Below are 21,096 nucleotides of genomic sequence, written 5' to 3'. Positions count from 1 at the left end.
TAGATTTTTTATGTTCAACTTCACAGTGTATTCTATGTACTGTACATGGGGGGGGGGGGGGGAGCGTTTTTCTTCCCTGGTTCCCTGGTTCTTTCTCGTTCTTGACAGTTTGTTCATGTACAGTTTGTTCATGTAGTGCACATTGTGACATGCATCGTCGTTCACAAATAGTATAATATGGGTCAATTTGTACACTTTTCGGTGGTTAAACTTAATACTCCAGGTTTGACTTTGTAGGTAGGGCCAGCTGCAACTGTAAAACTGCTGTGCTCAAAGTCATTTTGGGGCTTCGGTTCGAATTATATATATTTTTTTCTTCTGGGAGCTCGGTCACGATGCAACCAAACCTGGGGCAGGGGAATGGAGTTGCTCTGGTAATTACTGTTGTTGTTGGGTCTCAGGCCCCTTTGTGAATCTATGAGAAGAACCCAACCCACTCATCAACAGATGTCCCCTCCTAGACCAAGGCACTGCCCTTTTGGTAAAAGCCCATCTTTTTTTTTTTTTGTAAAAGGGGCTCAGGTTGAAATACAAAGACCCCCGTCATTACAAAAGCATTTAGAGAGAGAATGTATGACAGGAGGGTCTCTGAATGGATGCAGAGGTCTAATTGCAGAGCTGGCTGGGAAGTAACGCACAGGTGAGGCAGGTAGAAACCAAATGAAGGAGGCACAGATGTCACCTTACTATACACATTTCATTTGATTTGTTCAGCCAATGTTCTTATTTTGTAGGGTTAATATTGTGTGTGTATATATAATATATAGTGCAGAAACCGCTTGTCTACATATTTTAAGTTTGTTAGTACATTTCTGGATCACACAAAAGCATCACTTTTACGGGTATACAGGTTTTGGACGTATGAGGTTTCCACCCGACAGACGATATAGAGGATGCAATATTGTGTATCGTAACAAAGAGTTAGGACGTCTGTGTTTGGTTTAAATTAATACGTTTAAAAATATGCCAAAATGTCTCGTTTCTTACTTGTTACTAGATAGATCCACCCACCCAACAAGAGTCAATGACAACAGCAGAATAAGCTGTTTGGCATGGTTGGCAGAGAGGATTTGGCTTTTTTTTCTTCCATGGGCCCTACCCACATAAATGCATGTTCCTTACAAATGGGGCACCCATTAAAACTGATATAACATAAGTTTTTTCAGAAAACTGTTACAGTACATAAAGCACGGCCCAAACTCGCACATTGCGACCTTAACAGACCCCTAAGGTCTGTTAATAACCCCCCCACAACACACACACACTCACTCACTCGCACGGACGTGCACGCACACACACACACACACACACACACACACACACACACACACACACACACACACACACCCTCCTCCATTGAGTAATCACAGCAGTTGTCCGTGGAGCGAGGGGGTCATGTTTCTATTTGGAAAGTATTGATTAGAAGCGTTTATCCCCTCATCCAGGGAGCTAGACCGCCCTGAGGCATGTATGTATGTATGTATGCATGTGGCCCTGCTACAAGGCTGCCCCAACAGACCCAAGGCACTGGGAAAATAGTGATTTAAGACCTCGTCTCAACCCACTTTATTTTCCTCTGAAGGCAAATCCTGTTTATTATTATCTAATTTCAGTTTTAAACTTTGTGTGCCATCTTATAAGGTGACCAAAGGTCAGCTGCTACATTCAGGGTTCAAGTTTTAAGTTTTTCCCTCTAACCATGTCGAGCCCTTTGTCCTATTCTTCCAACCTCCAAATTGCCCTAATTTAAGTGTTTCTTCTTATTATTATTTTAACTAAAAACACAACGGTGCCAGGACACTCACGACACTTTTAGCCATAAATGCAAGTGCTTTACAACTTTGTCACACGATGCATAGCGAAAATAGCTGATCTACAAGCTCACAACGCGTCCCATCGTGACATGCCACATCATGGCGAGTTGTGACCTTGTAGATCAGCTATTTTGGACTATATATGCAACATTTTTATTATCGTTATTTATTATTTTGAGACAATTTATGAATATTTTGGGGAAATAATAGGTTTCGATAATGACATAAGCACTAGTAGGGCTGTCGTTGAAGATGTTTGTTTTTTTAAGTCAACAACCAGCGGTGCACCAGTAGATGCTCAAATAGTGAGCATCAACCACATAATGGCCACAGTTCCATCGGTCAATAATCAGCAGGGACTAGGGCTGCCTGCAGCTATTGGTTACATTTGAGCCATTGTTCCAACGATGACTTTTCGATTTAATAGAGAAACTTTCATATGTACAGAGTAAAAGCGACCATCCCGGCCCCCTAAGCTTCTATCTTGAAGGAATCCTGGCCGGCGCTGATTGTGTTAACTTCTTATGGCCATGGCCGTCGTCACAAATGTGATGACGTCGGCACATTTGGGCAAGTGGCTATGGCCAAATTTAGCCCAATGTTTTTATGCAAAACTAATGGTTGGAATGGATTCAGCATCATGAAAACCCCCTAGTTTGACATGTCACATGCTACTTAAAGCAAAAGGAAATCTAGAAGATATTTGCCTTATATAGGATGTCTATGGTGGCCATACTGTACAGGCCATTTTCTAAACTTTCCCCTCAGACAATTCCAGGCAACTTTTTGTGTTATGCAGGATATATTTGAAGATACAAAATCAGCTGTGTTGGTTTTTTTTGCAATTAGTTTGAGGTTGATTGTGTATTTTTCATAGATTTCCTGAAATTTATATCACTCATATTTGATACAGTCCGTTTCTATCGAAAATGTAACTAATTCAGCAGCAATAACACTAGCGTTTTCTCTCAGTCAGTTGATTCTTCATATGAGTGAAACGGCCGGGATGATTTGCTTATTTTTCAATCACAGTTCTTATATGAGGCGATCTAAAATCCCCCTATGGGGATTACAATGCAAATAAAAAGTACATGAACCCGTGGACTTAGCGCCCTCTACCGATATCGACGTCAGACTTCGGTGCTCTATAAAAGTGCCAAAAAGGACTATTGCGTAAGTGCTGGTGTTCTCTCTTTATAAAGATGGCAATTTGCAGGCATAAGCCTGCAATGGTGTCAAGGCTATGGCAAGTGCTACGGGCTATAAGGTGGAGTCTGAAGCGGTAAGTCTTCTTGCCCTCACATACATACCAGGCAGGAGAAGGAGTCGTTCATGCGATGCAGCAATGTGTTCTTCTGCACCATGGAGAACAGGGCGGCGTGGTCGAACTGACATGGTGCTGCACTGATCAGCTCCTCCACTCCCTGCCTCTGGGATGGATCCAGACCTGTACGAGAGAGAGAGAGACAAAGAGAGAGAGAGAGAGAGAGAGAGAGAGAGAGAGAGAGAGAGAGAGAGAGAGAGAGAGAGAGAGAGAGAGATACAAGATGAGTGTACAGGGTTTGATGAGGTCTAGCCATATATGGAGTGTGTCTTGAGTGTACAGGGTTTGATGAGGTCAGATCAACATATGGAATGTCAGAACAGGTCAGCTCCATATATGGAGATCTAAGTGTGGCAGCGGGGGCAGTGCAGTGTCTTGAGTATACAGGGTTTGATGAGGGCCCAGGTAGGCCAGGTAGGTAGGTGGGCCTGTTGAAAACTCTAGTTTTCGCCGGCTGCCGGGCGTGGCTGCACTAATATCTTTGGGGCGGGCCCATCTAGAGTTTGAATGGACAGGTATCAGTCAAAAGGGAGACATCGAAGAGGAAGAACGGGTGGGGAAGGATCAACATATGGAATGTCGGAATAGGTCAGCTCCATATATGGAGATCTAAGGGTTTGAGGTTTGAGGTCAGATGTAAAGTTGCTGGCCGGCTCCATATACAGTATGCAGATCTAGGTGATGATCCAGTCTTCTCATGTATGGCTATCCAGGGTTTGATGAGGTCAGTGTTGTGAACTTCATATGGAGACAGCCATATATGGAGCGTGTCATGAGGCGTGACGGACTGACAACCATATATGGTGGTGTTACGTGTCACGAGGCCTGACGGCCATTATATGTTGGCGTGACGGATCGACTGACCGGTTTCTCTAACACATCCAGACCAACACGAGAGAGAAGCACACAGAATAAAACAGTGCTTCTATACAGATCCAGACCGGATCCGGACCCTACTTTGAGAACCACCGGAATAAAGGATTGATAATGTACAGTATGACTCCATGTGGATGGATTTGATGGCATGTTCACTATCCGATTCACTCTACTTTAACCCATTCTGGGCGCGGGAACCCCTTTTGGTGTTTTAAGCATTGTTACACTTTAGCTATTGAAAAATAGCAGATATACAAGCTCATAGCGCGGCACCAAGTGCCGCGCTACGAGCTTGTATGTCTGCTATTTTTGAAAAATCGTGAAAATGTGGCGCAAATCTTTGAATATATATTCTTTTAGAGTTTTTAACTCAAATCTTTGCTTCTGGGAGGGTCCCTGGAACAATATATTTTCAGATGGGTGTTACATGGGAGATACATATAATATTGGGGGTCCTTGACATGAAAATGTTTGAGAAACATAGAAACATAGGTTTTTCAGAAAACTGTCAAAGACATTTATAGAATCGTTCCCAGGTCTAAAGGGGTTAAGGGATTCTGAAGTACAGTCACACTGTAGGCAGTTTGAAAATAATACTGTAGTAATAATGTAATAAAGAAAAAAATATAGGCCTATATATATATATATATAAATTTACTCGTGGCCCATAAAAATGGGTCCGCTACGCACTGTTTGGGAAACATACAGTATATTCAAATGGTGGTTCAGTTCACACCTTCTCTGGAGCTCAAGCGTGTAAAGAAAGCTGACTGCACTGACGCCATTGGCACTGTCAGTTCTCAATGCTTTGGCTAATGGTTCCCACCTCCGTTGGCTACAGGCACTCTGTGAAATCAAATCTCCACATCTCGGCTGTAAGTACGTGAAACTGACAAAAACACTCTGAACATGGGCGGGCTCCGAGGAAAACATTGCAATGTACGACGGTACACTGTGTGAATGCAACGGCGGTCGACAAATCAACGCAAAGGCTCAGACAATTATTAGTCAGAAATGTACACTTGGGCTAAAAAAGTGATTATATCGTGGTCCTATCCTGGTCTATTCAATTAATCTACAGATCATTGAATATCAGCACATTAATACATGTCAAAGAAATCTAAAGCTATATTTACAGAAGAGAAAAAGGAAAGAAGGAAAAACGGCGGCATTTTACGTCCGCTCCTTTCAATGGGCTGTATAATGTATCAATCTCTTGTCGTTGTCTGACCGGTGCTTTTTTTTCAGGTCAGTTTCGAAAGAAGCCAGGGATTCACATTGCTTAATGGATGATGTTTATAAATGATGATCCATATTTGTTCAGTCAACAGGCAGTGCAAGTTATTTAGCAACATCGATCTGTCAATTTCCAGTGGAAGATTTTCTATATCAGTGGCAAAAGGCAAAGAACGTAAAGGGCAAAGAAAAAAAAGGCGTAAAAGTGCATCGAAACGCACACAGATGCAAACACATACATACACGTGAAGAATAACAGTGTATACGCGCGGCGCATACACAGCCAATTGTAACGAGGCCACGAGGCCAGGTCAGAGACGGCGGAGGAAGGAACAAACACAAAAAGCAAAGAAAAAAATCTTAAAGAAAAGGGAGCAGGGATGAGCAAGACTGGCCCGGCCTCATGCAAACCCGAGTTCACTTGCAAGTCCTTTCAAAGGCACGCCAGTTAACCCATTTTGGGCGGGAACCCCTTTTGGTGTTAGCATCATGTTATGCTTTAGCTATTGAAAAATAGCAGATCTACAAGCTCATAGCGCGCCACCGAGTGGCGCGCTACGAGCTTGTAGGTCTGCTATTTTTGAAAAATCGAAGAACGACATAGAAACATAGCTTTTTCAGAAAACTGTCAGGATGTAGAAGACATTTTTAGAATCTGATCTCAGGTCAAAATTGGTTAATAGCTGGCGTTGAGTCGAGAACACCACCCCGCCCCCTCCTCCCGTGTTTTCTCATGAAAAGCCTAACACTCTCGGTCTCCTCGCTCATTGTGAAGAGAGGCTTACATTTGGGTTTGATGGGAAGTTTCTTAGCATGACACATGGCCCCCCACAAAAGACCATGAGACTGTGCAGGAGAGAGAATGCTGCAGTGTTCACATCCACGCCTGCGACGCCCGCGGCCTCACACACTCCCGAGACGAGCATTAGTGGTTTCGCTTTTTACCAAACGCTGCCACTTCGGGCTCGCGCCCCCATCGTCGGTCCCCCCCCCCCCCCGCCCAATAGTATACGTCCATAATACGTCCATGCTGTGTGCGGCAGATGCAGTAAAAAGCCCAGTACCCTAGCCTAGCCATGCCCGCAAGCAATCATTTGTGTTTCAAATGCCTCAGCTGCCAACCCCCCCCCCCCCCCCCCCCCCCCCCACTCCGCCTTCTTTCTGTCATTCTTGTCAACAACTAAAAGGCGGCAGAAGTGCAATCTGTACAATCAACTTGCCATCGACGCTCATCTCTTTTATTCAGACTCGCGTGCTTTTCTTTTCTCTCTCTGTTGCCCTTTGGCTCCATTGGCCCTATTTCTGCCTTTCTTTTCTTTTTTTCTTTTCTTTTCTTTTTTTAATTCCGATGTAGGTCATTTTTTTTTAAACATTTGTTACATAAAAAAACACATGCGGGGAGGGTGTCCTTAATGTAATTTGGAGAGAATGGCAGGAAGAAAAGGCATTGAAGGAGGTGACTCTAAAGAAAAGAAAACGAGACAAAGAGATATAGATTAAGTCCAATCGGGAGGGAGGGACAGTATTGATTGAGGGGCAGCAGTGTCGCTAATCCATGTCACGTCCAACTTTCATCTATTAACTGGAGGAGGGGTGGAGGAAGGGGTGCTGGCCTGGAACAATATCTGTGCGCGCGCGTGTGTGTTTGTGTGTGTGCGTGCGCGCGCACGTGTGTTTGTCTGTCTGGACCTCGTTGCACTTGGCCTCCCAAATATAGTGAGAAATAAGACATTATGAGGACCATTTTCCTGGTCCTCACAACACAATTAATTTTATTATCTAAAAATATTTTTAAAGATATTTCTTAGGTTTATAAGCTTTTAGAAAAGATTTAGGTTGTGGTAAATTAGGGGTTAGGATTAGGAATTTAGTGGTTGGGTTACGGCCGGGTTGAGGGTAGTTGATACACAAGTTTCACTTAGTAATACAAACCTTAGACCCTCCAGAAAAACACTAGTTTGATTATGTGGGCTAAGATAAGATCCTTGATTATGCAGGCAAAAAATCCTTGCTTTTGCAATGAAATATGCTGGTCTTTTATGTTGTGAAATTTGACGGAAGTTGCAAATTACGGACATTTTTTTTTAAACGTGAAATATGCGAAAAGATGCAAAAATATGCAGGGTTTTATGTGAATTATGCGGTGAAACATACGGGAAGTTGCAAAATATGCGAGTAGTTTGCGCAAATATGGGCCATTTTGGACGATATCTACAGTATATACTAAGATGAATAAAGTACCTCAGTGCAACACTTTGTACAGTAACAGTTATCAAAAACATATGTGTTCACATGTGTATGTGCCTGTATGTATCCATGTATGTATGTATGTATGTACGTATGTAAGTGTGTGTATTGCACAGGACTCAATCTCTACTCTAGCTGTCTCCATCGGAATCGTCAGGGCAACAGTCACATCCATGTGACATGTCACACTGAGAGGTGGCGACGCCCGATGATGACAGGTTATTGACGCGAGCAGAGAGAGGGAAACACAGGCGGTCGCAGGTAAGGCCAGGCGGGGGAGTAGGGTGGCTGGTGCGCGCGTGGGGTGGGGGTATAGGACCTGATTGGCTCGGTGGGTATAGCAGTGTTGGAGGAGGGAGAGGAGATGAGATTGAGGAAGACAGGCCTGTGTCATTCCACTCGTTAGAGGAAGGTTGTTACCACACACCACAACCATGCTCACAAACGTTCAAACGTCACACACTACTCCCGGGTGAGCGAAATGTCACTCAAACCGAGTGCCGGACCAATCTGCCCGGGGCTCTTTTCTTTTGTAGTATAATTGCACCATATGACGCCGTATGTCTGAGTATACAGGCTTTGGTCAAACGGTCTTCTATGTACATCTTTCGATGAATTGAGTATACCTGTATAGGACCCCAATGGAATTAGAGCCTCCTCCCATCACTGGAATAGCCTTCCTGCAGTCTTTCTGATTCTGATCTATACGGTAGCAAGCATGCAGCATTGAGCGTATACAAGCTAGTAGTACCGTACCATAGGCCAGTTACGTGTTTGCCAGTCTATGGACAACGTTGTGCACATACAACTGTACTTAACCGATGCCATGCCATCATTGACTGCAGCTATGCAATACCCGTTGTACCCGTGTCAGAGTACCCATTCCACCAGTCTGTCTGTGTCCCTTTTATGCCCATATGTCTCATTATTCCTATCTATGGAGTTCTGTGTCAGGCATGCCCAAATATGAAGTGTGTTGCCTAAACTCAATGTGACGTCATGGAATGTACATGTGAGGTCCACTGGCAGAGCCTGACCAGAGCCTTTTGTGGTGGTTTTGGACAATCGTGTATCCGACCGACTAGACACCGGGCACAGCACTCCCTGTGGTGGTGTGAACTGCACAAAATCAAATCCGACTGTGATTCAGAACTGGGAATCAATAATCAGCAATAAAAATCATCAACTTCTCGTCTTGTTGTGCTAGAGTCTAGACTCTCCTTAATCCAGTTACCTAGTCCTACATCAGGCCCACTACAGTAAAACTAGGCTTGCCAGAATGTTCCCAGAACTAACAGACTCATGTGCCATCAGTCACCAGGAGGCAGGGACACCACTGTCCCAGATGTTTTGGACATGTCCCAAGCTCTCACATTTTTTAGAACACTTCTTTGTTACAATCTCTGAGGTAATACAGATCAACGTAACACCATCTCCCCAGATAGCCATCTTCGGAATCGGAACCCCTGCTGCTTACCTGCTCACAACCTCTGAACAAGCTAGTGTGATTGCATTCTGATCAGACATCAGATTTGGCGACAGGCAATTAGAGAGTCATTGCCTGGAAAGGTAGCACACCACCACCAACCTCATGTTGGCTACAATATGTTATGCTATTTGTGAAATTGGAAAAAAAATCAATCAGGGGCTAAACTAATACATTTTTGAGGGGCGCTAGGCTGCTAGAACACTTGTAGCCACACAACCCTAAGGCTGTAGTTGTGAGTAGATGTAGCCACACAACGCTACGGCTGTAGTTGTGAGTAGATGTAGCCATACAACGCTAAGGCTAGTTGTGTGTATAGATGTAGTCACACAACCCTAAGGCTGTAGTTGTGAGTAGATGTAGCCACACAACGCTACGGCTGTAGTTGTGAGTAGATGTAGCCACACAACGCTACGGCTAGTTGTGTGTATAGATGTAGCCACACAACCCTAAGGCTGTAGTTGTGAGTAGATGTAGCCACACAACGCTACGGCTGTAGTTGTGAGTAGATGTAGCCACACAACGCTACGGCTAGTTGTGTGTATAGATGTAGCCACACAACCCTAAGTCTGTAGTTGTGAGTAGATGTAGACACACAACCCTAAGGCTGTAGTTGTGAGTAGATGTAGACACACAACGCTACGGCTAGTTGTGTGTATAGATGTAGCCACACAACCCTAAGTCTGTAGTTGTGAGTAGATGTAGACACACAACCCTAAGTCTGTAGTTGTGAGTAGATGTAGCCACACAACGCTACGGCTGTAGTTGTGAGTAGATGTAGACACACAACGCTACGGCTGTAGTTGTGAGTAGATGTAGCCACACAACGCTAAGGCTAGTTGTGTGTATAGATGTAGCCACACAACCCTAAGGCTGTAGTTGTGAGTAGATGTAGCCACACAACGCTAAGGCTAGTTGTGTGTATAGATGTAGACACACAACGCTAAGGCTAGTTGTGTGTATAGATGTAGCCACACAACCCTAAGGCTGTAGTTGTGTGTATAGATGTAGCCACACAACGCTAAGGCTAGTTGTGTGTATAGATGTAGCCACACAACCCTAAGTCTGTAGTTGTGAGTAGATGTAGACACACAACGCTACGGCTGTAGTTGTGTGAATAGATGTAGACACACAACCCTAAGGCTGTAGTTGTGAGTAGATGTAGCCACACAACCCTAAGGCTGTAGTTGTGAGTAGATGTAGCCACACAACCCTAAGGCTGTAGTTGTGTGAATAGATGTAGACACACAAAGCTAAGGCTAGCTGCGTGGCGCCAGAACAATGAGCCATATGCAGTGACTGGTGTGGATGGGCAGGAGAAATGTGTTTCCTGGAACAACGGCTTAAAGACTGTTCAATTACACAGCCCAGTGTTCAAGTAGGCCTTAAAGCCCTTGAACGTCACGTCACTGCGAGGACATTGTTGTCACACACGTTTAACACAAGGACATTGTCTCGGGCAACAGGCTGGCATTTTCTCAGAACCAAGCCTTCACCAATACACCTTGCTATGGAAAAAGACATTGATTGTCTCTGTGTGTGTGTGTGTGTGTGTGTGTGTGTGTGTGTGTGTGTGTGTGTGTGCGCATGGAGGCACATGTGTTCGAGCACAACAGTGTTGCCTGATTTATCATCATCATCATCATAACCTGTATTTCAACTCGGAGTACAGTTGAAATACAGGTTCAATATAGCCCAACACAATAATCAACAGAAATTACATTCACATACAGCAACATCAATGTTATATTTGGTAGCGTGCCGTGCAAATAAGATAACCGATCTTTATTACATGGCTTGGTTGAATGCTTGATTCTGATTGGTCAATCGCTTAATTCAGTGGTGAGTTATCTCATCATAATGACCGCTCCGCTGTATAACAGACCTCTGCCTAATCAAACCATCTGAGCACCAGCTGTGCCCCGCTTGATTTACTGCTGTTTCCAACATGACAGCCATGTAAACACACACACTAGTGACACACAATGTCATTTACAGCTAAACATTGCTCTCAAAAATGTTTTTGAAAACATTTGAGCGAGAAATAGACGAAGCAGGACCCGAAAATGGATTCTATTTGATCAACTCACTTCCTTTTTTTCCGAGTTCCGACAGTGCTGCAGCCCTGCAGCTGGCCAAACGCAGCCAGCGCAAACTTATGGAATACTTTTTTGTTGCGTTTTGGGTCAATGTATTAATTTATGTTAGGTAGCCATGTAATAAGCTACCTCGCCTCGGTGGTTAAACTCCCTGTCGGTGAATTATCTCCCGACAATGACCACCTAGCCAGATATTATCCCTTACATAATCTCAAATAACAAGCCTGCAATGTTCAGCGTGTGACACCTGTACACAGCACAACACATGTGAACGAGTCATTGTCATTGTGTGTGTCAATGAAATAATTAACAGAGGGGACAAAGATCATATACATACTGTACATACTTGAGTGTTGTGTACGGCCTTTTAACACCATATATGCGTGGGTGGGCAGTGTGTGAACGTCTACGGTTATGTGTACACATGCTGCAACTAGTCTCGTTTAACCTTTACATCATTACTGAGGAAAGAAACAGATATTGATGAAGGCGTGAGTTCCCTGACACGTTAGACTGAATATAGAGCTATACAGCATAGCCCACAACACAATGTATAGCATAGCATAGCATGTCCGTCTGCAACTGCAAAAAGTTAGCCACTTAATTAAACAGTGGTGGAAAATGCTCAAATGTTATGTTATGTTTAATATCTGGCTAGGTGGTCATTGTCGGGAGATAATTCACCGACGGGGAGTTTAACCAGCGAGGCGAAGCCAAGGTGGTTAAACTCCCTGAAGGTGAATTATATCCCGACAATGACAACCTAGCCAGATATTATCCCGCTTATTACATGGCTACCTAACATACAGTAAATTGACGAAGAAGAAGAAGAAGAAGAAGAAGAAGAAGAAGAAGAAGAAGAAGAAGAAGAAGAAGAAGAAGAAGAAGAAGAAGAAGAAGAAGAAGAAGAAGAAGAAGAAGAAGAAGAAGAAGAAGAAGAAGAAGAAGAAGAAGAAGAAGAAGAAGAAGAAGAAGAAGAAGAAGAAGAAGAAGAAGAAGAAGAAGAAGAAGAAGAAGAAGAAGAAGAAGAAGAAGAAGAAGAAGAAGAAGAAGAAGAAGAAGAAGAAGAAGAAGAAGAAGAAGAAGAAGAAGAAGAAGAAGAAGAAGAAGAAGAAGAAGAAGAAGAAGAAGAAGAAGAAGAAGAAGAAGAAGAAGAAGAAGAAGAAGAAGAAGAAGAAGAAGAAGAAGAAGAAGAAGAAGAAGAAGAAGAAGAAGAAGAAGAAGAAGAAGAAGAAGAAGAAGAATTAAATACAACATACGGCTTTTCCAGGGCTTAGTGGGTAAAATAGCTTAGCTGAAAACAGCTGATCAGCTAGATAACAATTTGCTGCTTTTGCTATCTATTGGAAGCTTATAATAATTGCAAAGTTTTTCCCTCACAATATGAAGGCTTCATTGTTTAAGTGGTTAAGTGCTATTTTCAAGGACACATTGAATGTCCAAAACAAACAGTGTCGCCACCTTTCACCATATGAACCACACAGGGGGTGCCATTACTTCTAATAAGCAACACAGTGCAGTATGATGTGAAAGAATAAATCACAGCTCCGCACGCAGCTAATGTCACCACACCAGTCTTCAAGTGGGCAGCCAGACTGTGTACAAGCAAGCAGAGACGCATCAACTACAATGTGGCAACATCTGGAGAGAGGGAGTTCATACCAAGCTAACATTTTCTTTACGAACGTATAACTATTTCTGACAGGAAATGCACATTATTATTTTTGGGGGTTTTCGGAAGATAGTCTTCCCTCTATGTTGCAAAAGACATCTCTGATCAATTTTCTTATTCCCATGTAATTGTACATATATTTTGTTTTGTTCCACGACAGAACCCCCCCCCCCCCCCCGCTATTAATTTCAATGGAAGTTGCTCAGTGGTGTTTTCTCAGTGCAAATGAACGCGGAAGTGCAAATGAACGCTCAATGTTAAACCCCATGCAGCTACGGGGGGTTTCCTCGTCATAAATGCACGTGCCTGCATTCAGTTCCAGCTTTCACCACTACGTCTCACAGCTTCAACGCTGGCCAGCCTTGCTGGCCTGTATCCAAGGAGTAGTGGTGTCAAAAAATATCGATATGAATCGATAATCGATTTTAACATTAACGATATGACTACATCGATGCACGTGTGTCTGGATCGGTCAAATTAGCGTCTGGATCGGACGTTGGATCGATCCTAAAGTTGTGAATCGATATAATTCAACTAACTGCGGGAAAAACACAGATGTACAAGCCCACAGCGCTGTGTAGATAACTTGTAGATCTGCTACTTCCAGCGCAGGAAGGGCGCATGCTTATGACGCTCTTTAACTTTGCACCAGCGACAGTCACAACACACGAGCAGCAGACGGGGTGCACAGGCAGATCCGACACAACTTTATTGCACACATCTGTGCTTTCATCCACGCTTCCATAGCCTTTTAAATCTTATTTCCCATCCACGGGCACAAGCAGTGATATCAACAGCTTCCACCCGATCTGTGGTGGTGTTCTGTTGTCTGACGAGGGAAGCTACTAGCTAGTAGCTAGCATGGGAGCTAACGTTAGTTTAACTTCCATATAGTTAGAAGGAGTCCTCCTTAATAACACTATACTTTCCATCCGTTCCCCAACCCCTCACACTCGCTGCTGCGTTTACACGGGCAGACACAAAGACGAATGGGAATATCATTTGGAGCTTTAACAATGAATGATAGACTGTATCGTTGCGTCTGCCCGTGTTTAATGGTCAGGGTTTCACTGTCCACAGCAGGCAGTCAGACCTGTCAAACTATGCACTTCCAAAACTCAGAGACATGCCACCACCTATAAATTCAAACCCACCTCTGGAATATTGCTATAGCTTTCATTTATTTTATTCCATAGTCTTAGTTTTTCTCTAATAAAGTTGTTTTTATTTGTTTTCTCATGTTCTCCTTGAAAAGTGTCTTTAAGTACTCAGAGAAGCATATAAATAATATTATTATCACTATTATTATTACTACTTGTTTTATTGCCTATGCTTATGTAGTCACTATTCATTGATTCACTCATATCCAAATCCATTTGAAAAAAAAGCTCACTGCTCAGGTCAAATAGGCCTATTGATATGCGATTAAAATGTGATTAATTGAGATTAATTAATCAATCACAACGCCTCCAATTAATTAGATGTTTTTTAATGAAGTCCCAACCCTATTCTTTATAGATCTAGCTTCAAATAAAAAATCTATAGAAGGTTAAATGTGTCAGATCGCAACGTATCGTATCGAATCGAATCGCATCGCATCAAATTCCATGAAGTTCCACAAAATCGAAATCGTATCGATTTGGACTGAATCGAATCGAATCGAATCGTTCTGTATATAAAATGTATCGACCCCGAATCGCATCGTAGCCCATGCGTATCGATACGTATCGAATCGTCTTGTAAGGGAGAGATGCACACCCCTACCAAGGAGCTTTACAGAGCTTGTGCATTACATTCACCCATTCACACACCAATGCCGGAGGAAACCATGCAAGGCACCACCCTGCACATCGGGAGCAATTAGGGGTTCAGAGGCTTGCTCAAGGACACTTCGACACTAACTCTGGGGGAGCCCGGATTCGAACTGGGAACCTTGCGGTTCCCATCCGGTCACTCTACCCCTGAGCCACTGCCGCCCATGCCACATATACTGCCGCCCATGTCATCTATTATTACAATTGAGAAGTGCACACTTTGTGAGCGCACAACTTTGTGCACAGTTCACAGGCTAAGTCAAGCCAAGTGCCGTTTACGACTGTGCTTTGTGGCCATGATACATCACTGACTTTAGCTCTGCGTTTACAAGCGTGCACAGTGGCTGTTGGCAGTTTCACACAGTGGGGCAGCTTTTGCAGTTTCCCTTTCCGTGATGGGATGGAGCGACAAAACACGGTCATTGGCCAAAGACACATCGCTGTTTGCCTTCGTTCAAAATGCATGCTTTGTGTGTCTCACTCGGACACACGATATTCACAGAGAAACAACAACACGGATGCGTGGTGTCAGATGTGAGCGCGCCGCAGGCATGCAAACTTCTAGTACTTTCATAAATGTTCAAGAATATATAAGAAAACAAAAATGCACACATTGCATCGTGACATTATTCCCTATTTTCGCAATGTGTTGTGAGCTTGTAGATCTGCCTTTATTATCATATTTTTCCCCCTCAGATTTTGAAAAATATTTGAAATGTTCAAAAGTGGTATGTTGACACACACACACACACACACACACCCACACACCCCCACATACACCCACACACCCACACACACAGGCAGTGCAAGCAACATGCTAACCTGTCAGATTAGCCCCCTGCCTGTTTGTGTGGGCTGGCAGCTGCGCCAGACCATCAGCATCCAACCATCCTCCCCTGGCCAGGTGACAGCACTGACAATATTGGTAGCTATAGGGTTGGTGTATATATATATATATATATATATATATATATATATCCCTCCGTATAAAAAAGGAAACAAATTTAAACCTGGCAACTACCGCCACCCCCATTTATATAGCGCTTTTATCCAAATCGCTTTACATAGATTGTGCATTACATTCACAAACCGATGGCAGTGGAAACCATGCAAGGCACCATCCTGCTCATCGGGAGCAATGGGCTATATGCATCCAAGTCTTCCGCGTTCAGCATGGGCCGCCGCTGCACTTCCAATCGCCAGTCGACATATTGATAGTGAACGTACGGGCGTGAGAGAGCGAGAGAGAGTGAGAGTGAGAGTGAGAGAGAGAGCGCGAGACAGAGACAGTTGAGAGTGCAGATTATGGGGAGAGAGAGACAGTGTGTGAGCAGTGAGAGTGGGAGACTGGAAGAGATTAAAGAGGTTTTTAACTCATGTCATCATGTCAACGTTGCCACACAAATAATACAAACTATGAAAACCACACGATCAAATAATCAAATTAATTAGTATGGTTTAAAGGACTTTTTTTGTTTCCTACAAAATCACAACCGTACGTGCATGTTAAATTATGAAAAACACAACACGTTAGAATATGGAGATAAGTGTTAAAGTGTTGGCAGCTTTAAGTGTTAAAAACAAAGTTATAATCCTGGTCTCTAAAACTACCTCCCCATGGCCAGCCGGGGCGCCTGATGGAGGGGAAAGGAACTGGTCGGAATAACGTGTTCCTTCCACGCGCTACGTCCGGCCAGGGAAATTCACATGTCACGTGAAAAGAAGCAGCTTGGACTCCTCATGCATTGAAGGAGGCATGAGGTCAGTCCGCTGCCCCCCCCAGGTTGGCAGAGGAAGTGTAGCGCCCAGGATTACATTAGATAATTGGCACTGGGTGAAAAAACTGGGTTGCAAAATCGTGGGATAAAAAATATTAAAAAAAGAAAAAGAAAAAAAGTTACATGTATAATGAAAACGAAAGGTGGAGCAAAGATGGAGGTGGACTTACTGATTGGGGACATAGGATTGTGTCCGCCGCCACGGCAGTTGTTGGTCTTGTTCTGGGAAGGGGGCACGGGCTTGTAGGATTGTCCGGTGGCGCGGCACATGGCCTGGACCCACAGCACGCGGTCGTGCTCGTCGTCGCTGGCAAACATCACCAGGTCGCCCTCCTTCACAGCGTTGAAGAACACCCGTCCTCCCTGCAGACCTGCCAGCATACATGTAGGCATGGGATCATAATCGTTATCATTTATCGTGGTCAAAATAATAATAATAACATTGCAGAGATTTTAAATGATCGCGAAATTATCCGACCATCATACATCATTTTACTTTTGCTGGGCTGCATATCCGGTATGTATACCGTTTGTTTCCACCGTACGCAACACCATGTCTTCATCAAAAACAGCCAATCTACAAGCTGACGACACATCTTAGTGCAATGCAGATAAGAATAACAACACAATGCCGAATTGCAATCAATGGGTTTCAACTTGACCCATTGACCCCAGTCAGTATCTGACTGAAATGAAATGTTGAATACCAGTAGAAACTCCCCCAAACTATCAATCATTCAGACCCCTATCAGAGACAAGTTTATTGGTAGCGCAATTAGGGCTGAGCAATTTGACTTGAAATCAATATCATGATTATGTCAAACTTTACCAGTTTTCTTAATTTAAAAAAATAGTAATTGTATAGCGGCAATTGTATATACTGTAGGGCTTAAATGGTTAAGAAAACATAGTGCTTCCCCTCTGTTTTTCCTCTTACATATTGAACTCTGCATGTGAGGAAATGTTGTGCTGTGTTGTATGTGAAGGAGAGTCAGAAGGACTAGGGGTTACGTTACATACCAGGCTGTGGGTCACAGTAGTCCACTGTGTACCCCTCCAGCTGCATCAGTTCATGGGGCTCAGACTTCTTCGCTAGGTAGCTGCACATGGCGAAGGTGTACTGGCTGACCTGAGAAGGAGAGCGGGCGGGGGGGGTCACCACAAGGACTCAAGGGAGCTCGACCTCTCACAACAACAGGGAAACAATGGGCATCATTCCTCTTATCGTTGCTGTTGGTCAAGAACCTTCTATCCCCGTATTTTTTACATAAATATGTTTTTTCATAAATGAAGGTCCTACTTGATCATACTACAGTGTCGCCTCAGTAAAAAGAAGCACCAAAAGAAGAAGATCCAAAAGCTCAATACGCAGTGGGAAGAAACATGTTTTGAGCTTGTGGATCTGCTACTTTTGCCGTTTTTTTATTTGAATCCTGACAAGTAACAGTTTTGTACATATGAGGTTTCCACCTCAACAGAAACATTATGCTTAATACATTGTATAATGTGTTTCCTTCAAAAGGAGCAGTAAGTGATTTCAGGGGTAAAAAAATATATATATTGTGGTGTCTCGCTAAGGGACCGCCGACCAGGTAGGCGCCCACACGCCGGAGAGAGACAGGCAGAGGGAGGCGGGACGCCGCGTCAACCTCTCGGACGCATCATAGAGGGGTGGTATGTACCGGCTGTCATCCTCTATCAGAGCGATTGCTTCCCACCTGCGTCTCTCACCTACAGGCTGGTCTCTCTGGTGTGCACACGCTATCGAGCGCCTGGCGGCAAACTACGGCTCTGACGAGTCATACGGAACCTCAGAATAAAACCCTGGGACGGGATCGGGAGGATACGAGGAACCCCCAGCCCCCCTCATAATAGCCAGGGAGTAGTGATATTAGCCGGTAACAGGAGGCGAACCCCCTGTGTTGACATTGTTGCCATGGCTACGTGACGTCACGAGCCTGGATCACCCAGACCGAAAAGGAGGGAAAGTAACCGTTATATACCTCAGGCCATCGAGGAACCACGGGAACCTAGGAGGAGAGGAAGAGGATAGACATGGTGTTGAGTGCTTGTGTGTGAATACCTGCCTTAGTTCACCTTTTCATTTGTCAACTCACTTCTAAATAAAGGAAGGCTATACGAAATACCCCGTAGCACTGTCTCTGTGTCTTGGTTTATGGTCAAAGTGCGACAATATATAAAAAAGTGTTAAATACTGTAGGTCTATATTCTGACAGTAAAGTTGGTGGGTTTTGTTACCTGAACAAGAACAAAATATCTTCTCTTCCAACGTTTCCACACTGTCCCACGCTGTCCCACTGCATAAAGATACCTGAAAAACACAAGCATTATTTATTTTTTTATATTGTCGTGAATTTGAGGTTGATTACCACATCTAAGCTCAATATAAAAAACTTGTCACGTCGTAGAAAAAGAAAGGAAGAAGAGTAGACACTTTCAAAAATGTAAAAAGAATAGCAGTACAAGCTGAACATTTGAAGGGCAGCACGTCACTTTGTGCCGCACTGTGAGCATGTATACAGTATCTGCAATTTGTTAACACATTGAGAGCCCACGCAATACTGCCCAAAATCACTTTCACCTAGAAAATCCATTCACATTTTTTATAATTCAGCTGACTGTGGAGACACATGCTGGAACTTTTTACTTTGAAATGTTTTATAGTTTCTGAGTTATTTAATTTAAACGCCAAATGCATTCTCAATGGCGAAAACACAAACTTTGGCACCATGTGTTAAAAAAACATGATTTTTCTGATTTTTTTTAATAAAAATTAAAAAAAAGACGTCCACAGACGTCTTGGGCTATGCACGTGCGGTAATACCCAGGACGTCCACAGACGTTTTGGGCACAAAATGTGTTTTAATAGCCAACGTTTAAAGTGGATAAAGTGGTTCAAATTTTACAATTTAGGCATTTAGCAGACACTCTTAATCCAGAGTGATTTACAGTAAGCAAGAACACCCGTATGGTAATACATAAAATACATGAAAATAGTCATCAAGAATCATATGTAAGCTAAGAACCTAACATCCGTCTAACAGTGTAATATCTATGTAATGAAACTATGCGTATAAACACTAAAGAGTGCCCCAGTGTCCCCACTTTGAGAACCATTGGTCTTAAGTGGCCTCTCAATCAATATTATGGCACACCTCTTGGTGTGTCCAGAGAAAAGCGTGGGATGTGGACAAGTGCAAGTGAGGAAAATCAATCAATGCTGAGACCCTTTAAGCCCCTGCTGAATGCCCTGGAAGAAAAGACTGGAGCCAAACGCGATGAATGTGAATGTGAACTGGCCGGGGCTCAGGAAATCTGGGCCACTCTCTAGGACAGGGGTCTTACAGCCCAAGGACCCCTTAGCTGAAAGAGAGATGAAGCAGGGAAAAGGGACAAGGAACCCCCCCACCCATTGTAAAAAGAAAATGTGTTGCAGATTTAAGTTTTTCATAGATTACACCGATAGCTTCATAGCCTTGTTGGACAGCACTGTCATCAGTGTGTGTTGGATTCATGTTAATTTGTCTTTTCTGACATTCAACCACTTAAACTTAATTGAAAACAATCTCTGGGACCCCAATTTAGACAGTAACAATTTTCAGTGTGTATTTAACTCTCAGAGTGACAGACCCGTAAGGTTCTATTTGGACCCCTTTATGAGAAACAGTTCTTTTGAGAGTTGACCTGACGCCGATACTTCAACGGTCTTCTAAATCAGCAACTTTTTCGTACCAAAAGGCCCCCCCAGAATGATATGTATTTAGCCCCAGACCCTCCATCTGAAAAAGTTTTGTGCCAGGGATCCCACCAGAAGAGAGGATTTGGGTTAGTGGCCTTGGGTCGCGGCGATACGCGTTGTCTCGGTGTGTGTACAATCACCAAGTATAATCGTGCGTTCACATGGCAGATACAAAAGATACAAAAAATACTTAAAGCAACACAGCATAGTTGTATCTTTGAATCTCAAGTTGAAACCAGCTCAATTTATTTGTAGATTTAATTTAAGATGAACAATAATGGCAGTGTCCCTTATTTGAGCCATTGTTTTTGCCCAAAAGGTTTTCCTGTCAGGCAAAAAAAAAAAACGCAAAAACAAAAGCTGCATATTTACTCATATTATCGTCTCTGTCGGGTGGAAACCTCATGCATTATGTCCAAAACAGTTACTTTTCAGGATTCACATTAAAAAATATCAAAAGTAGCATAAAAGTACAAGCACGAAACGCTGCACAAATCTACTACTTTTGATGCTTTTGTGTGACACTGCAGTATGATATAATAATAATAAGTATTATTATTTTACAAAGTGCTTCACAACACAAATTACAACAAATCACAAAAGCAAAAAAAAAACACACGAGTATAAAAAACGAACAGACAGAGCACAAAAAATTTCAATTTAAAACAAAAGCAATCAAATGAGCACAAACATTAGCCAAAGGCTCTAACAAAAAGCCATCCTATAAAAATGAGTCTTTAGGAGAGTTTTAAAAGTGCCCAGTGAGGTAGCCTGTCTAACTTCCAATGGAAGTTGATTCCACAGGTGAGGGGCCCTTATCACCTTCTGTTCTGAGTCTAGCCGTGGTGGTCACCTTGATGGTGACGAGGTCGGAAATATAAGCAGGTGCAAGGCCATTCTGTGCTTTAAAGACAAATAATAATATTTTAAAATCTGATCTAAATGCCACAGGTAGTCCAGAACCGGGGTAATAAGGTCATATTTTTTGGT

General features: G+C 43.2%; 1 protein-coding gene across 3 annotated transcripts in view; it reads right to left on the bottom strand.

The window, feature by feature from the left end:
- cadps2 (Ca++-dependent secretion activator 2) overlaps window positions 1-21,096 on the bottom strand; it is a 229,821-nt gene that overhangs the window by 82,477 nt on the left and 126,248 nt on the right. For 2 of the 3 annotated variants that reach the window (XR_013790062.1, XM_079501503.1), the window contains exons 9-13: window positions 18,606-18,678; window positions 18,350-18,376; window positions 17,367-17,475; window positions 16,517-16,717; window positions 3,125-3,261 (exon numbers count right to left, since the gene is read on the bottom strand). Coding sequence is in view for 2 of the 3 variants with exons in the window: in XM_079501503.1 (XP_079357629.1) it covers window positions 3,125-3,261; window positions 16,517-16,717; window positions 17,367-17,475; window positions 18,350-18,376; window positions 18,606-18,678 (547 nt within the window). In the remaining variant the exon portion in view is untranslated. The remainder of the gene's footprint in view (window positions 1-3,124; window positions 3,262-16,516; window positions 16,718-17,366; window positions 17,476-18,349; window positions 18,377-18,605; window positions 18,679-21,096) is intronic. The other variant, XM_079501504.1, reaches the window with a different exon arrangement.

This window comes from Electrona antarctica (assembly GCF_951216825.1).
Source record: "Electrona antarctica genome assembly, chromosome: 5".
Lineage (NCBI taxonomy): Eukaryota > Metazoa > Chordata > Actinopteri > Myctophiformes > Myctophidae > Electrona > Electrona antarctica.
The sequence above is the reverse complement of the archived record's forward strand: the minus strand, read 5'-3'. Positions and strand labels throughout refer to the sequence as shown.